The 25,308-nt window shown below is 46.9% G+C and overlaps 1 protein-coding gene across 1 annotated transcript in view; it reads right to left on the minus strand.

Annotated features, from left to right (window-relative positions):
• Window positions 1–22,792, minus strand: part of MCU (mitochondrial calcium uniporter) — a 298,312-nt gene extending 275,520 nt beyond the window's left edge. Inside the window, exon 1 of the mRNA XM_037413340.2 lies at window positions 22,662–22,792. Coding sequence (XP_037269237.1) covers window positions 22,662–22,754 — 93 coding nt within the window. The 5' untranslated portion in view covers window positions 22,755–22,792. The remainder of the gene's footprint in view (window positions 1–22,661) is intronic.
• Between the last annotated feature and the right edge of the window lie 2,516 nt (window positions 22,793–25,308).

Raw genomic sequence — 25,308 nt, forward strand, 5'->3', positions numbered from 1 at the left:
TACAACCGACACGGGCGAAATCGAACCCGCGACCAGCAGCAAAAACCGTAGCCACTGCATGAACGCGGTGGACCAATGTACTGTGCGCATGCGCAAGGCAAGCAACCGATTGAGCCTCCAACGCGTTATCTTTTCCATGAAAATGTGCGCGGATGACATAGCTGCAAGTTCAAGTAACGTTGGCTGCAAGTATGTACGCACATAAACGCATCACTTCGGGAATCGGTTTGAAGTTGGTGCACGTGCAAACGCGGTAGAAGCACACGCAAAGCGAAGAAATGCTCTGCCAGCACGCAGAAGTTGACTAAACCCAGAGAAAGCCGCACCATACACGGGGCAATAACTTTCGCGACATGTTTCCCGAAATCTCGTTCTGCGGAATTGGAGGTTCGGGAGGATGGCTGCGAAGCGGGTAATGTTTGAATTATACAGGCGCTTGTTAACCCACAAGTAAAGGTTTCCGTTTGTCGGGCCCAATAATTTACATACGGTAGAATTCGTCGTTCGCTAAGGCAAACAAATCCGGGTAAAAAATTTAATTGGTGGTGGTGGCGAATAAATGTGCACGTGCTACGCTATCGCCCTCCCGATTTATTCGTGTGCCTTTCGTGCACATAGGAAAACACCAAACAAAGGCCTATACGACGGCGATCCACTGTACTGCTGATTTACGTGAAGTGTAGACGATTTTCCCGTTTTCTCACCTCTTTGCAACTATACAAGCCCTCATCAACACTGTCTCAAAACACAAAAGACAAGCTTTATCATTTTTTTAGAAATAAGCGCTACCGACAGCAACATAACGTGGCGTCCGCTGCTAACCTGCTCAAGCTAAAACAGCAAAGATGACAAAGCTGCCTCTGACAAAGATAGCTTCACCTATCGAAACGTTGGGTATCCACGCCTTCAGGTACGACGTCCTACATACAACTCATATTAGAAAGCACTAAACATTTACTGCGTGTGCAGCAGCTAAAGCTCTGTCAGCGAGGTACAGCCGTCAGCACCTTTCACTCGAACGCCTCGACTCACTTGGACTGACGTCAGCGCCGCCAAGCGTTGAAACTGATATGCTTGCTGTAGTTAAAAAATAGATGGAGCGCACGTCGGTTTCACTGGTAAATTTCTGCTTTCAGTGTGCCTGACCGGCGGGTCGAATGCACTCACTTGGAATCCCGTTTTCGCCACGTTTGCTCATGGCTACGTTATCGCGCGTTCCCATGGCGTTCATTGTGTTATACTTAATCTCGACAATGAACCATTGCGTGGCACAGCTTACGGACCTTTCTAGTTTGAATTCGCGGCAGCTCCTCTAAAGAAATAACATGTAGCACAAAAAGCAGATCAAACGCACGTTCATGACGTTTGTGAAAGTTGCACAATAAATAAATGTGAAATGCGGTGGCGTTGTTCATGTTCTGATTTCTTAATTTTCGGGCAGCGTGAATCGCCCTGTTCTCGCTAATTATAGTGTACCTTCCTGTTCGGTTCACGCTGCACGGAAGAGTTGGAAACCTGTAACACAAAGTCACACGTCGAGCTCTATATGTCCCAACAAATTACCCTTAATTAAATGCTATGTTGCCCCCGCGGTGAAATGGCGGGTTTTAATATTAGCTTTCGAAACATACCCTTCACTCCAGCAATTTTCTGAATACTCGTTGGATCGCCCAAGACGTCTTGAAAGCGAAATGAATTCGCATATCTATATACCCTTTATGTCTCTGAATTCACAATGTAGAAGGCGACGGTCGAGTAAAATGCGGTTACTCGCAGATACAGTATCGAAAGCTTCACCCTTCTTGTCCTTCTTGTCTCTGTGTCGTCGTTTTGTCTCGCGCTATAACTATCGTCATGCCATACCAACTAGCCCAAGCTGCCACACTTCACTCACTCGTCATGATTCACTTCGTCGAGATGCGTGGATATTTTTTATAGTTAGCTTTGCATTAACATCCTTCAAAACAGCAAAAAGCAGGCCAAGTTGACCTATATGGATAGTTTGGCGCAGCACAATTAAGAGACTAACTACACGACAGACATAGTCGTGTTACTCGAATCGTTTTCTTGGTTTGCTAAGAGAGCGTCTTCTGGCTCACTTGCAGCCACGATAAGTTTGGCCCTCGAAATCGGTTCTCTCGCCCACACTCAACACGGGTGCCCGGTTCAAATACCTCGAGAGAACGCACGTTCACGTGGAGCAAAGAGAGAGAGAGAGGGGGGGGGGGGGGGCTGCAACGAAATCTGCCATGCATCCCTAAAGCCTGCGACGACGCAGCATCACACTCAGTCGGCTGTGACACCATGCGACAAGTTGCCCATATACTCGGCCACGAAGCAGTGACCGAAGGTCTGAAAGGAGGAGGGCGTAAGGCGGCGAGTCATCATGAAAGAGGGTAAGACGTGCCACACGGGCACTGGAGTTGACAACAAAACAGCACAAAAAAATTCAGCTGTAGGGGCGACGACAGAGAAGAATAAAAAAGAGCAAGACTATAAGGGCTACCGAAAGGAACACTAAAGAGAATGAGCTGATATTGATAGATTGTGCTCTGCGAACCCAATCCTAACGTAGTTAATTTTACCATCAGAACTTCATCACTAGAGGAGAAAACTAATGTCAAAGTTTCAATTTCAAAGAACTTTTTTCCCCCTACAGGCGAAATTGGCTCGACAAGAAAACCTGAATCTAAGGTACGTTGTATACGCCCCCCCCCCCTCAAATGACAATGTACTTCCTATTCACCGATTAGGAACCACGAGTGACGCCGTCAAAGTCTATAACGTCACGGTGTTTGGTGCGGAAATTTCGATGAGGCGTCGTCACCTGCGTCTTTCTTTTAGCGCGTTTTTCTAGCGGTAGAAAGCAGTGCTTTCGGTGCGAAAGGGATTTTTTTTTCTTTTAAGTATCTCTTTAGAAGTGGCCCTCACCAGTAAATCCACGGGCGAGACCCGTGGCTACTTCCTAAGTATGACAACAAAACCAGTTGTCGCGTTCTGCTGTCACCCCGCAGGCTCCTGTCATCGAGATCGATGTCCGGGCTGTCGGCGGCCAAAGTTCGAAAAAAGGGCAGAGAGTTGAGGAAATCTCAGTGCGGACTGCAACAACAGCCCACGAAAGAACGCTCACACGCTTGTCACAGAGACCAAGAAGCCCTCTTCCGGAGACAGAATGAAGGGTTGACAGGGCCTAAACAGACCGACGGGAGAGGACGATGAAGAGCGACATCGTCCGCATTTATAGTTCAGTTCGCCAGTGTCACTGCACTATGTCGATGTCTCAATGGACTTGGTCACTTGTAGCTATAAGGTCATCCCGTTTCTTCGTCTTCTGAAAGAACATACACAAAATAAAACCAATGCAGCTTCTTGACTGTCACCATGATGTTGGTTCAATGGCAACTGCATTCCAAATAAGTATCTCCGTCGACCACAATTATCGAGATCTTCACGATATTCCCCTAAGTGATTTTGTTTGATTTATACGGGAAGGACATCCACTGACACTAATCAATTAAAAACAATAAGTTTTTAAGCTCGGCGATCAAAGCATATTTGAAATCTATAAAAAGCGCTACAAAGTACCAAAGGGGAAATACTTTAGCAGCTATCTGAAAGACATAAGAAGAAATAAAAATGAAAATGCCTATTTAGGCGTAGATGACATGGTTCACAAAATTTGAAGTATTTACACAAGAGCTGATATCTGCAGGTTTATTATACACCTAAACTACGAAGTCCCGATCTCTGTGAAATACTTGCTCGAAGCTGTTTTCGACTAAAAAAAATCGCAGCGTGTAAGAAAAACTGACATGTATATGTATTCCTGCATGTGAATAGGGGTCCTGTATTAGTGATGAATGTGCACACTGTTGTAACGCGCAAGCGCACGATACGAGTTGTTTCTTGTTTGTTTGTTTGTTTCTACTTCAACATGCACTGCAACGTCACCCAGTATTACCTTATACTGCTCATTGATACAATGTCCGTATGATTATTCCTTGCACAAGCGACGTGACATATCTTGCAGAAAAATGAAGCAAAACGGGAAGCAAAACAATGCAATGACACTGGACAGCGCTCAAGCAGGTAAGAAAGTCACAAAAGCAGTATACCCAGTGTGACCACACAATATTTGTTTCCAGAAAGTGTTTGACGTCTTAACCAGACACGGCCGGATGAGATGGCTGTGAGAGCCTTTATTCCTAAAGCTTTCTAACACAAGGCGCCGTCACCTACGCGTTAAGTAAGTCGCAAAGCTAAACGCACACCGTACTTCCATGGTAACCTATGTCCATAAAAGGAGCTGATATGTTTTAGAATAAAAGAGGGCTCAGCTCGTTGGTAAGTATTCATCTTGATAAGTATCATTTCAGGCAAAAACACCACTTCCCCGGCGTTTGTTGGTGTCTTGACTGCTTTCTTGTGACCTTGCTTGCACGTCCCATCTTTCATAATCAAGCCGATATGGCTGATTTATAAGCTATCACCAACAACGTGCTTCTCCCCTCTCTCCGATATATCAATATACAACAAATAGATAGCATCCATATTGTTACGGGGAAGAAGGTGTATACGCAGGATATATTTGCGAGCCAATGCGTACGACGCTGCTGTAGTCCAAGCGCGTTCTGCTCAGCACTTCGTCGCCATCATGCGAAGCTATCTTCTGAGCCCGTTACAATATATATACATAACCTCGACCGAGAACTGTAAATAAAAAAATAATAACTACGCAACTGCTCCGTCTAAGGATATGTGAATCACGCTGTGTTATAGCGGCTTTTACGGCATTGGATAAAAAAAAAAAGACGAGAGCGCGGCTTGCGTCTTCGGCTGACAGATTGGCTGGGCGTACCGCTAGAGTGATGACCAAGGTCAGCGCGGCCAGCTACCCCGTCGTCATCGCCGGAGCTTATGCACACTACAGCCGAGCTGCTGCCAAACAAAGACATCGCACATACCAGAGACAGCCGGAAGGTAGACGAGGAAGCGCTGTCATAGCGGATGACAAAGCGTCGCGTCTGTTCTCGCTGCAGCTATATCACCGTGGCGGAAGAAATAAGCTTGTCCCTGCAGACACATGTGTAAGACTACTGACAACATGCGAGTGAGTGAGCAAAAGAGAGAGTGTGTGTGTGTGGGGGGGGGGGGGGAGTCGTTGAACGGGTGTTGACGTTCAGATACGAACACGCGGTTATTCTGCACGCTCACAGAAAACAATGTAATAACTTCCCCGCGTACACGTGCACCAGTCAATGACACCCTTTTTCATCCCACAACTCGTTCTAAGTACCTAAGCAGGCAATACAAGATAAAAAAAAAACGGCCGGTGAAGATGTAGATAACAGCTAGTTTTACGGGCCACATTGCCAGATCGTTTTGTTTGTTTGTTTGTTTGTTTGTTTGTTTGTTTGTTTCAAAAACCAACAATTTGAAAAACGGCTCCCACATTCCACCCCGTGTAATTTCGCTAAAATTAACCACATGAAATGGATATTTTTCTTCCATCACTGAACTAGCACTGTTCAAAGTGGGGGGGGGGGGGATCGAATAATATAAACATACGCGCTGTTCGAAGGGAAAAAAAGCGAATAATGTACACATACGCTTGTTACCACGTTCATGGTAAATCATGATGTCCCACGAAATACAAAAACGCCGGGAACGAGAATTCGTCGACGACGCAGACATCCAAATAATCTGAGACAATTAGCGCATTATTGCCACCATTTCACACAATAAAAGGAAAAAGAACATAGGGCACGGGAACAAACATACGCACTCATGGAAATAAATTTAGGAAAAAAACTAACGAAGCACGACTGTCTGATGTGATCGCAGCTATACATCGGCTGCACTTGCTAAAGCCGCGAGCCAATCAACATTCCTTCAACGAGAAATATCTACGCGGGTACGTATATACTGTGTAGCAGAGGCCCGTATACGTGAGACAGCTCGTTCGCGTTCTCCGCTGTTTGCAGTTCTCATTAAAATTTGCGGTTTTATTTCACTACGACAGCAACTAGACACCATGGCGGATTTATGCACTCGACGTCAACGTCAACATAAGGTTCCCTTAAAGCCCAAATCAATAACATTGCCCAAACGCCGCATCGTATTGCCAGAACGTGCATTGATATCACACAGTACACGGGTCTCTACCAATTGGCCTCCATAGAAATGCGACTGCCCCGATCCAAACTGTTCGTCTGATATAGGGGCTAAGAGGAGGTTGCACAAAGCTCATTTACAGGGATCACACGTTAAAAGTGATACGCGCAGCGCGAACCCCGCATCCCTATCTTCTGTGCGGAGCAAGTGAAAAGCAGCCGTCTTCATATAAATAGTGAGGCTATATAGCGACGTTGGAGAGCTTCAAATTGAATGGTACCAAGCAGTGGCGCGGTCCCTTTTGTTCGGCCACAACGACAATTTGGAAGCGAAGCTTTTTTTTTTTTTCAGAATACAGGGGAAAATGTTAGCAAATCATGTTAAGCCCGCCGATGGAACGAAGAAAAACAGAAAAAAGTGAACGCAGGACAAGAAGAAATTTCAACCGTTCAACTGTTTGTATCTCTCTCACACAAAAGAGCGACAACAATTTTCCGAGGGACTCGTTCCTGTTTCAGAGACAACCTAACAAATCCAGTAAATTAGGTCATAGAAGGCACAAGGGGCATTTTTTCCCCTCTAAACTGTGGAGTGGTAATTACGACGTGAATTGAAGTGAACTGCAGTGGACGAAAGAACGCCTATTCAGTCGATGGGATCAAAACCAACCCCCTCAAATTCAACGTATTTTAAATACCAAAACACCATCATTATCTAAGACGGACGCCACACGCAGTTCATTCGAACTCCCGATTTATTCTGGCCGCATCTAGGGTTTTTAACCACGCTCATCTAAGCACATGCATCACACACACTAGCGATTCTACACACACACACACACACACATCCGGGCGCCCCCGGATCAAAACTGTCAAATATACAAGGTTCCTCCAATCGACTGAATTCGTAGAAATGCTTGAGCATGCTTGAGCGATTCGTGCACACAGCGCATAAGCGCTGACGTATGCATACCTACCGTCCGGGTGAGCCACACTTGCACCCGTGGGGGACATTATACATACCTCCGCCGACTCAACGTGGAATGCGAGGCTACACGCGGAATTAATCGCGCACCATGCGAGGGCCGCATGACCGGCGGTGCGTGCATCTTGAGATGGCGCGCGATCCATATGCGCCGTGTCGCAGCGCTGCCTCCCCTTTCGCCGTGGGTATATATGCATACACAGCGGGGCCTCTCCGGTTTTCACCTCGGCTTCTTGTCGCAATGCGGCAACAGTGAACGAACCCAAGTGCGGTGCGTGTTCCTATAGGTCTGTAAGGAGAGCTTTAGGAAAGTGCGCGGAAGCAGCGCGAACGTATCTATACACACCGAAGAACACGTGTACTTGGCTTGTGCTGGTACGTCGCGTTATACGCGAGCGGGATGATATCCTGCAAGTGGTCTCCCGGACCTATATAGCTCTCTTAAAACGACAGAAGGTGAGACAGCGATCGAACGTCTGCGTAAGAATGCCGCCCTATACGGTAGCTTGCGTACGTATACAGTTCATTGTCCACAGCAATAACCAACGTTAACGTTCATTGGCAATAACGTCATCGCGCCCCCCTGCGCTGCCCTTTCCCTTGTGCATACGTATGCGCAAATGCGCCGGAAAAAAAGCGGACAAGAGCGACGATGTTGCACGCTGTCTAATTCGTATACTTTATTTTGATGTAATATTTTAAAGCTTACCTGTGCGTTATAACAAGTGTGCATTAAGTATAGAATATACTAGAAGCAAAAGTACAGTGGTGGCAAGGTATTGTCCGCATTATAGATTGCATCTAATCCGAGCAAATGTACTCGTCGGCTGCAGCTGCAACATTGTGCCCGCGCTTCATTGAGTAAACTATTCACCGGTTGGCATCTAAAGTTCAAAAACTGTACTATTTTTAAAGTGATACTGTACGCAACGACAAAGATGAAATGCTATGGGCTGCTCATTATGAGGAAGCCTCCGAAAGGCGACAATCAGTTCATAACGCGCTACTTTTTTAGATACATTGATCGATATGTGGGGTTTAAAGGCCAACTCCGGCAATTTTTCGAGGTTAATAGATCTCAATGAAATTCGCTGGGTACGTTCCTTTGCACATTTCCGTCATTTATGCCTAATTACAGGCTTGAGAGATGCGTTGATTGTTTGCAAATGAGTTTTAAAGATTGCCTCAAAAAGCTCACCTCGCTTGCCAGAATTATTGGTAATACTGTCTCTGTGACGTCATGTTTGGCATGTGAACCAAAGTGACGCAGCCGATGGCATTGCTACTTCGGCCACTACAGCGTTTATTGTGCTGTCCATAAAGCGACAGCGTCAGTCTTTGGCACCGGTATAGCACGGGAAAGCTTTCTTCCTTCCTCTGTGGAGTTTGTCCGGCGCTTCGCTGGTCTGGCTTTTGCAGTTTTCATACTACGCGCCCTCGGGACCAGCATACCGCCTCCAGTTCTTACCAAATAGTACGTCATACGCAGACAGGGCGTCCGGTCAGGTTTCAGTTTCGGCTTTGCACATGTTTGCTTATTAAAAAATTATTTTCAAATTTCCTGACCATTTTAGCTATTGGGCTCGTGACAAGAATGTCTCATGAACATAAAAGCACCACCACCTTGACATGGTCGAAAAATCGCCGGAGTTTGCCTTTAACGACCCAAAACCACCATTTGATTATCTATCTATCTATCTATCTATCTATCTATCTATCTATCTATCTATCTATCTATCTATCTATCTATCTATCACTACACTTACTGCGACAGGGGCCGCAGAGAGAGAAAGAACGTGAACGACGCCCCATTTCGAGCCCTGCTGTCGATCGGTGGCTACCGCACGTTACAGTAGAGTAAGTGCATTAAACATTGCTCAGAGAGAAAAAGCAAGAGCAAAAGAAAGGGAAGGATTGCCATAACGGTTATATATACACGGGGCGCGCGGCGGAAGAAGCGAGTTCGCCGCCCAGCGAGCGCAGAACGTGAGTATTTCGGGCCGCGGGTCAGCAACGTGCACGCCGCGTAGCGTGAGTGCGCCTTCTCGTTTCGTCTCACCGGCCGCGGCATGCAAGATCCGCGCTTGATGCGCGCACACAGCCACGAAAGCGGATGAACGTGGGCGCGCATACTAAATACACGAGCACGCGTGTGCAAATCACACAAAGCGCGGTAAAGAAGACTCAATAGGCACCGTGCACTGGCCAGAGGGCTTTACCTCATCGGACCTGTTTCGCTGTCATTGGCCAATAAGTGTCGGTATATAAGCTAGGCCTAGAACACGCTTCGAGGTTCATCACTAATCGCATCAAGAGCATGCGCACTTGGCACCTTCCAGATAATAGATAATCTCGCGTCTTTAATGTGAAATATGCAACGTCGCGACCAACATGTTTAGCTCGACTGCCTAATTTTGGCCCTTTCTTTCACTACGCTATGCATTTTGGCACTTCTGTCGCAGGAGGAAACTTGATTGACGGTCGGTTTCGGTGCCACCAAGTTGGGCTATTTACCTTGCCTTGTATCCAAGAACTAAACGAGTAATCATGCAGCAAACGCATACGCCTAAAAATTGCACGAATATTCCAGGAACTGGTTCATTCGCGTCGCGATATCCAAAAATAGAAAAAAAACGAGCGTTCAACGGCCCATGGAAGGTGGCAGTGGTAAATGAAATACGTAATATTAACCGTGTAATAACTGTTGTCGTTTAACGTCCCAAAATCACGATTTCATTATGGGCGACGTCGTTGTGGAGGGCTCCGGAAATTTCGACCACCCGGTGTTTTACTTAACGTGCGCTGACATCGCACAGTACAAGCGCCTCTGGCGTTTCACTTCCATCTAAATGCGACCGCGGCGGCAGGGATCGCGCCCGTGACCTTCGGGCCAGCAGCTGTTCCACCGAGGCGGACTGCGTGTATATCGTCCATGCACTGCTTCAATCGCAAGAAAACGCTGTATTCACGACGCTTTGGTGCGCCTTTTGTCGGGAAACATGCCTTAATTAAGTTCCATTGCACAAGCTGACGGAAACAAAGCTATAAGGGCAACGAAACTTCGATATGAAATAACGCGACAGCTGGGTCTGTTTCACTTTGTTCCCTTGTTACTTTTGCCCAGTAGTGCCTCGGCGATCAAGGACTGTTTTTGGTATAGCGAATGCATCAGATATACATTCGAGGTTCACACCGAACGTTTGATAGTTCCAACAGCGCAGTTGCAGAAAACTGTTTGCACAATGATTTAGCGCCTGATGGGAATCCGCGCACTCGCTTATCATTGAGTCAGAAAAAGTGAAGCCTCCACCCGCACCATAAGAATATAGCAGGCGAAGCTTGCGAGAGTGATGGAGAGAGAGAGAGGGAGAGAGAAAAGCTGGGTATGCAGTATATGGCGACACTTTTCTTGTTGGAAACGTAGCGTCTCTAAAATATGCAAATAACTTTCACAAAGTTCCAACAAACGATCTACCAACGCCACGTAAAGTGCGAAATAAACACGCACACATACTTGTAAACAGCTGGCGCATTTAGCAGATGCATTGATACGTTACTGGTGCACATCTACAAGGGGGCGTGTACCATTTCTTCTTTTTGTACTTTTTCTTCAATTTTCGAAACCAAAGCTTAAATTTTGACTTCAGCACATTTCATTCAAAGCACTATACAGCGGTTCCTTAAGCCCATTTTTGCGTTTCGCATAGTAGAATAGGAAAATCAATGTCGCCCCCGAGCGTGAAAAGCAGAGTTCTGTTCTTCAGAACCAAACCTTCAATGTTTGCCAATTATGACGTCACTACGTCATAACTGGCATATATATATATATATATATATATATATGACGAAGGCCGTGCCACGGTCAAAATGTAAATCGATAAAGGAACTGCTTGCTTTCTCGTACATGTACCAGGTTCTTTTCTTATACGTACCAGACCCACTGATCTTTCCCACTGACCCACTGAATATATATATATATATATATATATATATATATATATATATATATATATATATATATATATATATATATATATATATATATATATATATATATATATTGCAGTCGCTCGCGCACTGCTCCTAAACATGTGGATGCCAAACAACGTCCTCTTGGGAAAGATCTCCGCTGTGCAAACTTCCGGCGGGAAGCTTATCGCGCAAACATGACCCGCGCACCGACAGAGAAGGGGCTACGCGCACAGCGTGTGCACGCTTGCTTGCATGTTTGTACAAAAAAAATAATAAAACGAGGCGCTCAGCCACCCACAACAACGGATGCTCGCTGTTGAAAATATTTCTCGAGTGGCCCAGCAAACAGATACGCCGCTGCATGAGAGTGCGCGCGCGCGTCGAGTCATGACAGGCCGGGATGTTATTTTCCCGGAGGACCTGTTAAGGACGAATGACAGCCAGTATATATGGATATATAGCGAAAGAGAGAATCCAGCAGTAATGCTTCAGCCCCAAACATGTCCCTGGCCGTCCTTTATAAGTAAGCGGCGCACACATATAGCCACTTACAGCACGATAAGAGTTACACGTGTACAGTCCGGTAGGTATTACGTGACCGGAGAGGCCGAGTTCGCGGCTTGCATTCCTTTCGTGGGCTCGTTTTGATTGATTGATATGTGGGGTTTAACGTCCCAAAACCACCATATGATTATGTGAGACGCCGTAGTGGAGGGCTCCGGAAATTTCGACCACCTGGGGTTCTTTAACGTGCGCCCGAATCTGAGCACACGGGCCTACAACATTTCCGCCTCCATCGGAAATGCAGCCGCCGCAGCCGGGATTCGAACCCGCGACATGCGGGTCAGCAGCCGAGTACCTTAGCCACTAGACCACCGCGGCGGGGCCGGGCTCATTTTGTTCGGGGCGTTGCATAGCACGCGTTTACGGGCAACGAGGCCAGGCTGATATCGGGAAGTATGCATTCTCATATTAAGAGATAAGGGTCAGGGAGAAAATAAAAAGAAATAATGAAACGAGTTTGAGGAGAACGTTAGTGCTGCCGACCACGTTTCCTTAAAAAATAAAACGGAAAACTAATATTTTGAGAGCGCGAACAAGCGGTGAGATAGACAGTTCGGCTGCCTATACGAACGCGTGCTATAGACACGTAAATATTAATATGTGGCGTTAACGTCCCAAAAAAAAAAAAACCATATGATTATGAGAGACGCCGTAGTGGAGGGCTCCGGAAATTTCGACCACATGGGTTTTCATCATCATCATCATCATCATCAGCCTGACTACGTCCACTGCAGGACAAAGGCCTCTCCCATGTACCGCCAGTTAACCCGGTCCTGTGCTTGCTCCTGCCACTTTATACCCGCAAACTTCCTAATCTCATCTGCCAACCTAACTTTCTACCCCTAACTCGCTTGCCTTCTCTGGGAAACCAGTAAGTTATCTTTAATGACGAGCGGTTATCCTGCCCATACAAGCTACATGCCCGGCCCTTGTCCATTTCTTCTTCTTTATTTCAACATTGACATCCTTAATCCCGATTTCCTCCCTGAATCCTCTTTGTAAGCCTCCAGGTTTCTGCTCTGTAGGTAAGTACCGGCAAGGTGCAGCTGCTATATGTTTTTTTTTCTTGAGGGATAGTGGCAATCTACCAGTCATGATTCGAAAGTGCTTGCTGAATGTGCTTTTCTAGTTACTTCTATCGTGGTCCGCCTCCGCGGTTATTACCTGTCCTAAGTAGACGTCCTTTTAATAGGGGTTGTTTAACGTGCACCCAAATCTGAGCACACGGCCTATAGTATTGACACGTAAAGAACCGAGAAAGAAAGAAAGAAAGAAAGAAAGAAAGAAAGAAAGAAAGAAAGAAAGAAAGAAAGAAAGAAAGAAAGAAAGAAAGAAAGAAAGAAAGAAAGAAAGAAAGAAACGGTCCCAGCATCGAGCCTCATACCGATTAAAAAGGAGAACCACCTTTTCCACAAATACAATTTTTTCAGATGTTTTCATTAGCCTGCACATTCAATGCGCACGTTGGAATCGGAAGCAACGCATCGGGGGGGGGGGGGGGGGGGGGGGGCAGCTCCTGAATTGCTATAAAATAAAACATAGTACCCAGTTGTCTTCGTCTTCATCCCGGCAAACCCACGCAATGTTTATGTGCCGTCGAGGGAACAATGGAGAATGTAGATGGACTGCTGGCACAAGAAGAGTATGACCCAACCTTTTTTTTTTTTTTTCGCTTCATTACAGCGTGTACGACAATTTCACTCGCACGCGCGCGCATAGTTCGCGACCTGAGGCACGCGCTATTTCGCAAGGCGGCAGCCACTATCGAACTGTCCGAGAGAACCCGACAAGAAACGAAAAAAAAAAAAAAAAGAAAACCCCGATAGGGACGTTAAACACGCCCCCTGCATTGCGCGGATGACGTCCAATTAGCATAAAAGGGCACAGCGGCCGTATTTTTCGTTACACCCAGTAGACAGTTTTAGTGTGGCGTAAAACGTTTGCGCCGTTAGTTGCGTGTTCAACATGCTAAGACCTTGCGAAAAGCTATGCGGAAAAAAAAAACTATTAACAAGATGTGCCGTAAAGCGCAAGACTTCACAGGCGACGCAGCGTGCTGAACCGAAAATCAACGTCGAAATAAGCAACGCGCGAATTAACGCATATACGTAGTCCATTACCGAGGGAAGAAGACGATGCGAGGCGACATCCGTAACCAGCATCGTTTACTGCTAATTGGCCAGTTGTATACGATACGACAATTGCGAACTGAAAGGCCGTAACTTCGGGAGCACCGCTACGCTATAGGCGGTGTTTGCTCTAAATTCAAACTACAGCGGTAGGCACACACCTGGAATTTCGTTCTGTGTGTATAGCCTTTCCCACGCAATATTGGCGGAGCTACTAACAGAATACTTTGCTCGTCAGCATGCACAATGTGCTTTTTTTTCTTTTGCAGAAAAAAAGCGAGAGCGGCAAGAGGGAAATCGGCTATCCGTCGTTCGCAGCACAACCCCACAAGGAAATACATAGGAGTTTTACATTTTTCTTTCTTAACCATTCCGCGGTTTTGAGGGATTCCACAGAACTGATTCGCAAGAAGCGCGATCACATGTTGACATTAATGAATGCACTCAACTACGCTGTTTCACTGAGGCTTTTCTCCAGCCCGTTGTCTGCACCAATATGTAGATAAGAAAAAAAAAGCAATAGGCGAGCAAAAGAGCGCGATACGTACGACATTTCATTGATGGGTTTCTCGGTGAAGAGCGGTGCAAAGGCTACAGCGTGTATACGACAAACATGGCGCTCTGCACAAAAAGTCGAAAAGCGAAAGGCAAACCACAGACAGCAGCGACTGCACGAAATACACAGCAGACCACAAGAAAACCACAAATGCAACTTTTTATGCAGAATATAAACCATCAGGTGAAGACAGAGCAGGGTCGTTGCCGGCCCTCTGTGTTTGCTAACAACGGAATGTGCACGGCGACGGCGAAGGCTTCAGCGCGAAGCACGGTGCAAACAAGCGGTCAGTGGATGAAGGGGCAGACCCAAACGGCACCGCCGGTTGGGGGGCGCGAGCGGCTTCGCAAAACGAGCACACTGAAAACGAGCAAATACTGCCATACATGCTTTTCATGGACTCAGAGACGCAGGCTTACTCGGAATGACCGCCTCAAGTCTTTGCAGCCTGGAACGCATCGAACTCTAGTCTGCAACAGACAGGTGCAGGCAAACAAAGAAAGCAACGTCCTGCGCTAGAAAGTTACCACAATAATCCCAAACTTACGGCTGCAAGACAGCAATTGCGTCCAATTTGTCAGTTTTTTTTTTCTTTCTCGAAAAGAACGACAACAATGATCCAGAAAACAATGACCCCGCATACTTCAAACACGTAAACGACTGAACAAAAACGACGCCAGAAGGCACCGACTGTAATAACTGCAGACGCATTTCTCATCTTGCAGCATTGAACAAGTACACTTTATTCCCCAAAATATTCCCCGGCGGAGTCTTTATTCCCCGGCGGAGTCTCCGCCATTCGAAACCCTGGCAGCGATATCCCGATTGTGCTTTCATTCGGCCTCACGTCGCGGCTCATCTCGCATTTCATCAAAGTAGGTATCGTCAAACGCTCTGTTCGGACGCCCCTTTTTTTCTCAAGCGGCGGAACAGTTGTACACCTGGGGTATTACCGGCAAGTAAAATAAAAAAACAAGAAAATGGAAACACGTATGGTTGCTCGCTATACTAAAGCATTGACCCCCCCCCCCTCCCCCATATTACCGATCGGATTACAGTTCGGAGAGCGCTTTCATCACCCTCGTTAGTCCATCGTTGCCATTCAAAGCAACGCCTGTTATCTGCGCGACTAGACGATCAATCAATCACCGCGTGTATGCCTCGAAAATGGGGTCCACGAATGTGATCGAGCGAGTTCGCCCCCATAAAAGGGCTCAGTGTGGCACAGCAGACGTGATATATACGCACGGCTAAATTAACTTCGAAGTGTCGAAATAAAGCCGTGGTAAGAAAACCACTATAGCTTTCAAGTGACGTCACCCACCCACGCACAGTGACGGAACCAGAGGAGGACCCTCACCAAAGCCTGTGTCAGCACCCTCCCTTAAGCGCTTGTCGTCGCCCTCCTATCCCCGATTACGACAGATGAGAGGGAGCAGTGTGAGCAGTATTTATGTTGTGATTGGGGTTTTTGTGATGATAGTAACTACTAAATATTTTAGGAAGTCGGGACCCTCCTTCCGACCTCCTTGAATTAAGAGGCTGGATTCGCCCCTGCCCACGCAGCTTCTCCACGTTTATTCAGTGCTGTGGGACGTCGGCGTATGAAAAACAACAACAACAACAACAACAACAACAACAACAACAACAACAACAACAGAAAACACGTATCTACGGCTAGCTAAGAAAGCAGATGCGTCGCTCCTCGTACGCTCCCTCCCATTGCACTTTTCAAGGACATCGTTGACTTGACAGGGATGAAAATTCTCTTAAATTCATCAGCATTAATAGCCCATTGCAGCTACCTACAATGCAAGTAAGACACGAAACGGGCACTAAATCACACGATCCGCAGACGAAAGTGCGCAATACACCGCATATAAATAATTGGCGAGAACATCCCTCTACTGATGCCGCAGCGTTTCGCGAAAGGCTGGCGATTGGGGGCGTTTGGTGCTCTAACGTGCATTTAAAGAATAACAAAAGGAGGGATAGATCACCTGTCACTTTTTCGTGGGGCCTGTCTTGCCACATATTGTATAACTCTCTTTGAAGACACCCGTCAAATCACTTTTGGAGAGTCACTCCTCCCACTACTCCCCAAAGGAAGTATAATGACCCCCCAAAGTCTCCGAGAGAGAGTTAAGGTCTATCTTTAAAGGGAGTCATATATGTGACATTTCAGGCCCCACAAAAAAAAAAAAGTTGACAGCCAGGTAATCATTTTCCTCGGAGCGCATACAGGGTGAGTAATATGAATTGTAAACAACGCTACTCTGGTATATGTACCAGGGCGTAGCTTAGTTTACATATACAAGTCACCCGCCCCTTTTGCAATACGGGAGTATCATCCCGTGTTGCAAAAGGTGCGGGTGAAGTAATGTTGTATAGCGAGACTGATTGAAACGATTAAGTTTGCAGTTCATGTACAGAAATTACAAATATTTCGTCTGTCACAGTTACTTATCGCTATTCAGCACGAATATATAATCCGACTCGCCAGTTTTTACATACTTATTTAAAAGTCGTCGTGATGCGAGCATTTTCGAAAGCTTTATATACCCTCGTCTGAGTTGTACAAGCAGCTGTTGCCGCAAACGAGCATATAAGACAGGTGGACTATATCCGTCACGAACCGATCGCGGTATGGAAAAACCACGAAGGCACTATGTGCACGAACCCGTATGTGCCGCACGACGCAAATGGTTGGTGTCCGAGATGTTTTCAATGCAAACACGAAGATGGCGACGACTGTGGTTGCAAAGTCGTGCTCGATTACCTGCCAGGTCTGCGAAAAAAAAATTCCCTTGCACATATAATTTATGTGGCTTCCACGCAATACGAAGAGCCGCAAAGATTAAAATCGTGGCGCAAGATGAAAGATGGATGAAAAACTTCATTGGGGTCCTGAAGTATTCCACTCCCGTTTTATAGGGGTAGGATCCCGGGCTGCTCCTACGTATAGGCTCGACCTCCCCGTGTCGCAAGAGAATATCGAAAACGCATGATTGTTTTGGTTGCCTTCTATTGTATACGCCCAGCTCTAGCTACCTTTGATGCGCCCTCTTCAGGTCCTGATGTGATCATTTTAAAAACTGATAAAGTAAAGCTTGTCACGCTTGAAGAGTAACAGCACAGGGAAAACCGCACCCACTGCACAGACCGTTAAATGCGCACGCTCGAGAGTGACGATGAAGGCACATTTTCCGTACTGGCAAACGTTCAAAAACGAGAAAAACCCACGACACTTCATTCAGTTCATCCTGTATACGATATACCTATGCCGTGTTGCGCACCCGAAACAGGTTAAACGAACGGGAAAAGGTTACATTTGATGACGACACCGCCCTTCGCAAACAATTATACTCTCGGAGGTTACACACTCACGCCCGTGTAAAGTCTAAATGTGTACGGATGTGCTTCACGAGCTAAACTGTTCAGCGAAACGGCCATAGCGGGAACATCTAAATTCGAATCATCCAGTAACGAGTGAGTCAAGGATGACCGTGCACAACAGGTCGCGGCAACATGATATAGCACGGCCGCGAATGCAGACGCTGCGAAAGCTTTGCTGCTGACTCGGATTTATTTACAGATCGGAATGATACAACACGCGTGACGGTACAAGGCTCTCGTATCGCAAAGAGTGATAAGTATTGCGTCACTCAACCCTTTTCCGGCACTGTGTGATGAATAGCCTCACTTGAAATTCACAAACAATCGTTGCCGCCAACAAGCGTTCTTATATTTTACCCGGTCTCACCTGTCACGTGCCACTATCAAGACATAAGCTTGATGTTGCTGTTTCAAACGGCAGGGTCGAGTTGAATGTACGCACCGCGCAACCCTCTTCTTGTCCCTCGTCGAGTGATGCGAAGTTTCAGCGAAGTGAACGAGCTAGATAAGGCACCATTGTGTGTGCAAATGAGCCCGACCCCTTCAACTTGAAACAATATGCACGGGCAAAATGCGCGTTGAAAGCGGGGCAGGCACAGGATCACGCGTCACACTATATTTTCACGCCGCCACTTGCAGCGGCACCCTGCTGCAAAGGGTCCCTTACGGAAACGCCATACATGGCCCATATATAAGTTATATCTGGCCATATATAAGCATATATAGGGGCGTGCGTATTTGCGAGGGTCGCCGTTGGGTGGACTTCAACAGGAGCCAGAGCTAGCAATAGCCACTCTGTTTAAATTACTAATCGAAGACTATAATTGTAGCCGAAAAGAACAGGAGCTCTGTTATGGGCAATTAACACTGAACAATGTCATTATGAATAAGCTAGGCCATTCAAAGCAATCTGTGATGTTCGCACGCGAATTTGGAACTTGTGAAATATATTGCCTGTATATTCGACCGATTTCGGAGCGCGACTACGTCCTATGGGACCTTCAGTGACGCTATACAGCAAATACAAATCCGAGCTGGCAAGTTCATCTTGGTAGCGCGAAAGAAGGGAGAGGTGCGCTGCAATGAAGGCCGTACTTGGACGGGAATCTCCTCGTACAGTCGCAATAAAACGAGATAAATTTATTGTATTCAACTCCCAACAATAAAACTTGAAATAAAAAAGTCAACTTAACTAAAGGAACCTCTTACAACTCAAAAGTGCATTGATAATGATTGAAATATCCTAAAGTGCACTGCCAAGACAAACATGTGCGCTAACTCATTTTTTTGCCTGAATTAGACAGGCTGACTGAAAACCAAGGGAACAGTGTGAACGAAGATGTATTTTGTTCTATGCTGTAACCACTGGCGTCTACCAATAAAAATCAAGAGGACGAACACATGTTGGCATGGCGGTCATTTTGTTTTTATAAGCACAGCTTTTATTCCTGAAGCAAGTTAAAACTGCGCTTGGAAACCGAGCAGCATCTGTTGAAGATAACAAGACCGTAATCGAGCAAGCGGGTTCATACTTCACTGTAAATAACTTCCGCCAAATCGTGGACAACAGGTAGACGATCGGGGATTATTTACCTTACAATTTTAACGCATGCAGCATAATAAATCCTTCGCATCACGTGAACCCGTAGCATTTCAGAAAGCAGCGTTCACTCTGCTCTTTCGAAGGCCTTCAGGTTTCACAGTCAGTTTTACAGATACCGTAAGTGCGTTATAGTTCACTGTGAAGCAGTTCTAATATAATGTTTGTAAAATGGAGAGGGGCGCCTTTGCACGGGGTGTCCTCTCAATGACTTACGTCTATACCTCACACCAGCCCAACGCGCTATCCATTGGGAGAGGGTTAAGAACGAGAGCCCCCGTCTCCACTATTGCCGTATATGTATGCCGATAAACGTTGCACACCCTCTTGAAGTCGCACTAGGCTCGCTGCATGGAACGTTTTCGAAGCCAGTGCGGGTTGGTTATGACATGTAATTCACGGGCGCTTCCCAATACCGCCTCCCAAGTGTCTAGACGAGCCCCGCAGTTTGCTTTGACTACTGCTGTATCGCGCGGTTACACTCAAAACCGGCGAAGACTGCACCACGGAAAGAGCGCGCGTCATGGGTGGTGACGCCGCCTAGGGAATCTTATTTCCGCACGCGGGGAAAGCGGCGCGCAAGAGGCGTCTTCGTCATTCCTCAAGTCGCGAGCGGCTCGGTAAGGCGGCGTAGGAGGCAGCAGGCATGCGTTCCAGGCCAGAATGACGCCGCGCGCCTCTGAACGCAGCTCTCGGCCACGGCGATGGAAACGTACCCATTAGTGGGGGCGAGCCGACTCGTATCGCTATACCGGCGCAATGCAGGAAAGCTGCCTCGCAATGTTTTTGTTCAGAGACGAGGTCATTGTTCCGAGGCGTCGTTCACATGACATTCACGTGAATGCGAGTTACACTAACGACCTGTTCAACCGGTGAACCGAACAATATTAAACCTCTCGTTTGAACTTTCCAACGGGAGACGCATTCACTTCTGTGTGCCCGTACGCCGTCATAAACAGTTACAAAGCGCACCTTGTCGCGAGAACACTGCCGACCATGGTCGGATATTGGACATACACGCTTTCTGCAGCGGCCGAACGCGTGCGTAGTAAACGGCAGAAATCTGACTAATGCGCTATTCGCACCGCAAACGTCGACGGCATTGTCAGGCCGGCGAAATAATCTGTTAAACGGAGCTTCTTGTTACATGCAAACGCACTGAGGAGGCTGTCAACGGTGTTCTTGTGAGTGCAAAGAGGCACCCGGTAGACATAATATTTAACGAGCTGTCCCATATCAACACACGCGATCCACACCGCCTAATGTGGACATATACGTCTATACGTGTATGGCTCATTATTATTTCAGAGAATGAAAACTTTTATTATGAATATCACATTAAACCTGGCTTTAAGGTGCATCCACTCAAACTTATAGATCACATTTTTGCTACTCAAACATATATTATGGATAGATGGAGGTACCGCATATTAGGGGAAATTCAGAGCGCGCAGGACCCTATAAGAGGAAAGGAACACACAAATGTCCACTGTATATGTATGTGTTTTGCTTTCTTCGAGTAGGGTCTCTTACACTTATCGGTTTTTCACAAATACTTTCCTTCCGTGCGTCCCCGATGCCTTTCCACTTAATCACAACGCGTCAGCAGGCCCCACTCCTAATTGATATCTATAAGTACCGAGTTCATTAGTTTAAATAGGGCAAGGCATTGCGCCTGTGACCGTGTACAGGCTGACTGAATAAACGCATCATCGTGACTTATAGCTGCTTAAGTGAAGAAATCGGACACCCAATTTCCTTTTTCCACTCAATATGAGATTTGCACAAGAAAGACGACGCCGAAAACTACCGACGAATCGCGAATAACATGAACTTCGACGAAGCCGCAATGCAGGTGCAATAAGAAACGATGTTGCAAACATTGCGAAGTGCTTGAAACGTATACTACAGCGAGTGCTTTAATTTATTAGGAAGTTTTAGAACAGCGCACCGCAAGCCCTTGCGCTGCGGTCGCTGGCACTGCGCATGCGTCGTAACGCGAGCTTGCGTTCGCCGCCCGCGCACAGAAAATCCGAAATAGCGTGCGGCGATCACGGCCCCCAGACGCTGGTTTCGATGCTATACGGTGTCACTGAGATCGTGCGTTGCGGTTTGCAGCAGGGCAAACGCTATTCTATGGCACCCACTACGCCCGCAAACGGTATTCTAAAAACGTCAGTGTCGTTACGCAAAGCGGCGCGTATGGCATGCCTCCGCGAAGCTGCGTACGACACCGAGCGTAGCATGATGGACTTGTATTTCAATGTCAGAACGTCGAGACAACAGCCTTGAACGAGAACGTTGTATTAAGGTTCTGACCACACTGTCAAAGTTTTTGCTTGTGTTTGACAGGGCCAAAATGGACAAGCCTGTCACTTCTTTGCTGCTCTGACAAACGCCCTGAGCGGCACGCAATCCGACGCGCGAATTACCGACAGCGGCCGGCGCAAAGATTGAACTCGACTCGTCCTGTCAAACACGCTGCGATGCACGTTACGTGTACTCCATGCGCGTACGCTGAGCAAAAACATACACGGTGAATATACGCTTGCACACGCACCGAATGACATCCGGTCGTTACACATGATGCGAGTGAGAACCGGAGATGAACGGATCGACGGGGTTGCAGAACCGTTTCCATTGCGACAGCGCTAAAATAACGCGGCCTGCCTAGCAGCGCGACTCAGGAAAAAACACATTGCGGGGAGAGAAGCACTGTGAACGATGAACCTCCCCCTTTCAGCACGAAAGCAACGTGCGCGGCTTTCCAGATCACGACGCACGACTGCAACCGCCTCTCCCGCGGCTGTTACAAAACCGCTCGAAACGTCGCATTCCTCCTCCGCAAACGTAAACACTGTGCCGAGCTGGCCAGTAAACTCGTCACAGAAAACGAGCGCGGAGTCTGCGAGGATGACGACGACGCGCTCGGTATTTATTCTCGTCTTCGGGTGACGCCGGCCTCCGCAGATTTTTCAAACAGCGCACTACTCGGACGAGCCAACCGCGCCCTTAGCCGGCAGAGTCCGCGCTGTTTCGCGCGGCTTCTACGGGTCGGAGGTGCCGTGACCGTTGTGGCTGATGACGCGCAGCGAGAAGCGTCAAAAGCTGGCACGTTTTGCGCCACACGACGAATGACAGCTACCACCCGGCGTGTGCCGACGGCCACACGCACATACGCAACAAACACAAACAAACAGCGCCCGCGATGCTGGGCGCCGAACGTCGTCTGCAGCGGCTTTCTCCGTAGCTACGCTACTCCGATAGCGGCCGCGGAAGCGCCCAGCTTTCGCGGCCGCCCCGGTTTTAGATGCAGGCGAGAAGGAAACGAGCTCAACTTGCTTACCTGGACGTATTTCCTTGATTTTGTCCTGTTCCGGCGAGGCAAATGAGATAGCAATAGTCCACAGTTCGAAACCTTCACCCTCCAAAACGCCATGTTATGAATGGCACTCGCATTCCCTAGATGGCGCGACGTGAGCGCCAGACTCTCGACGCAAGATGCTCTACCGGAAGTTGTCTTTTTGTCTTCTTTTTTTATTCCACGTTATACACATAAACGTTAAAACCAAATCTATTGTTTATTTATAAAACACTCACTTGTTTTTATACAATGCGTTGATGTGACGTTGTGATTACTTTTACACCGTGAATAAAAACCCGCCAAATTCAAATCACTCAAGCGGTAAAATCAAAATTTGTTGATGTTTGAGAAACGTTTCGCGTACTTTTGTTGACTGGGGTTGATCGAATGTGAATGTCACAACTTCACCCCGCGCCCTCAACCCTTCAGCGTGGTGAAGTTAGCCCTTTTTTCAGCAACTGTAGGGACAACTATGATAAATGTTGACCACTTCGCCCACTACGTGTCTTGTCATAGGCGTACTTACTCGGTGAAGAGGGTGGAGAGGAAGCGCAAGCGGGGTCACTTGTCGGCAGCACTCAGGCAAACCAAAGACAGAGAGAAGTTTTCATTCAACACAGCAGCCACATAAGTGTATAATGATCTTTAGACCGCACCCATGTTTCGAGAAGTTCGGCTTACGGGCCCCAACCTGACACGTGGTAGGTTCTCAGCGGTGCGAAAGCCGCCTATACGAGTGCGATGCTTTCACGTTCTGGAAGTGAGCAAAGCGCATGCAGGGAGCACTGCTGAGCTGCGAATCAATAACGCCAAACTCGCCCTCTAGTTTTTTTTTTTTAATTTATTCCAATCTGCCTAACGTGGAGTTTACATCAGCGGATACGCAATCACGGGCTAGAACCGGCATTTTTTTTTTATGAAAAGGCTGATCAAGCACCCGCCCTCTTTCAAAATGGCAACCTGGTTGGAGAGTAGGTACGACATTATCCTTACAGTAGTACAACAAAACCACAGACTGTGAAAGCAGCTGACGGGACACAGCGCTAACTAGTGAGTCTTTCTTTTCTCTCTTATTCTTTTTTTTTTTTGCGCGCATGATTATGACAGATATGATAGACTGATGTCAGCGACCAAGCGCTGGGCTCTGCTGCCAAGATTACAACTCGGTATGCTTGGATCCCCGGCAATGGCTGCTGCATTTTTGGTGGAGGTGAAAATACTTGAGGCCTGTGTTTTAGGTACGCATTTAAGGACCCCAGGTAGTCGAAGATCAGGAGCTTCCACTACTGCATCTTTGATGATAATACGGTGGTCTCAAGACGTCAAACCCCATAAATTATTATGAATAATATGTCGTCAGGCATCGTTAACATATCGGCAACAGAACTGCCACAAAGCTACGCGTCGCTGGCGTCAATCAAACCGTTTCAGGACCCGCTGCGGAGCGTTTGAGTTAAGCTCTCTGACGACGATGCATCTGCATAATCAAATAAAACCAGCAAGGTCAACTCATACACGTGGCTAATGCGACAAAAACAGCATTTCTATCTCTGATAAAGACACGAACTGGTGGTTAACCATATGTCTACAATTTTATTATCTACATATTAAAAAATTAGGAGGAACTACGCCAGACGATCTGTAACTTCGATCTAGAGATGCGTCGGCGGAAAAAAAACTTCGAAATTCGTGGGAAACTTCCCAAGAGCCTCAGAATCTTTTCCAAAAGATAAACGAGGTAGCAAGGTTGATCGAAGTCCCCAAGGTCAGCTATCCTGACCTTGAAGCTTATCAGCGCCTTCCAGCTAAGGCAAGTAAGATCCCGGCCATTACAATAGGTTTCCAACGTCAAAAGCTGAAGAACATGTGACTGCACGGAAAAGGTGATTACTAAGGAAAAAGAACGCAAACATGCACAGTCGCGCTGAATATGAGTTGCAACGCGCTGGCTTTCGTTAAAGTGTCTTCAATACTGAACAATAACACCGACAAACGTTAAAATGGTTGAGAAAGTACTCCTAATTGAGATAGTTTAATTTACCATTCAATGTAGGTGTCACATTGCTGCGTTGGCGTCATATTGAGTACAAACAGCGTGTTGCAACTGATACGGTGCGTGACTGTACGTAGGGCAAGAACGGTTTTGTAGACTGTCAGGCAATGGGCTCGCGATTGCGGTTTCCGTTACGTGTGGCGTGCCAACGGGAGCATCTTCATCCGCAGCAATGATGACCGCCACCTCAAATTTCGACGTGGTGAATGACGCGAGTCAGGCGGCCAATTTTACTGTGGCTTAGACACGTGAGCACATGTAAGACTCTGAGCGTCAAGTCATAATGGCTAACAATATATAGATTCGTGTTGCCTTGCAACATTCGCCGTATCATGAATGCCTGGCGATTGGTGGACTCATGAATGAGATGTTGTCATTTGAATGTATTATCACTGAACAATCACACTGATGATCTGCAAATTTTTTACAAGTTTGACTTGTATTTTGATTTTGTTATTATATCGAAATACGGGTTTAGCAGTAGCTTTTAGCCTTCATTATCAATAGTAGCCCTTAGCCGTGATGTGGATTGTAGCGGAGGAGTATTTTAGTCATTAAAAAAATTGAGCGTGAATC

This window comes from Rhipicephalus microplus, chromosome X (genome assembly GCF_043290135.1).
Source record: "Rhipicephalus microplus isolate Deutch F79 chromosome X, USDA_Rmic, whole genome shotgun sequence".
Classification (NCBI taxonomy): Eukaryota; Metazoa; Arthropoda; class Arachnida; order Ixodida; family Ixodidae; genus Rhipicephalus; species Rhipicephalus microplus.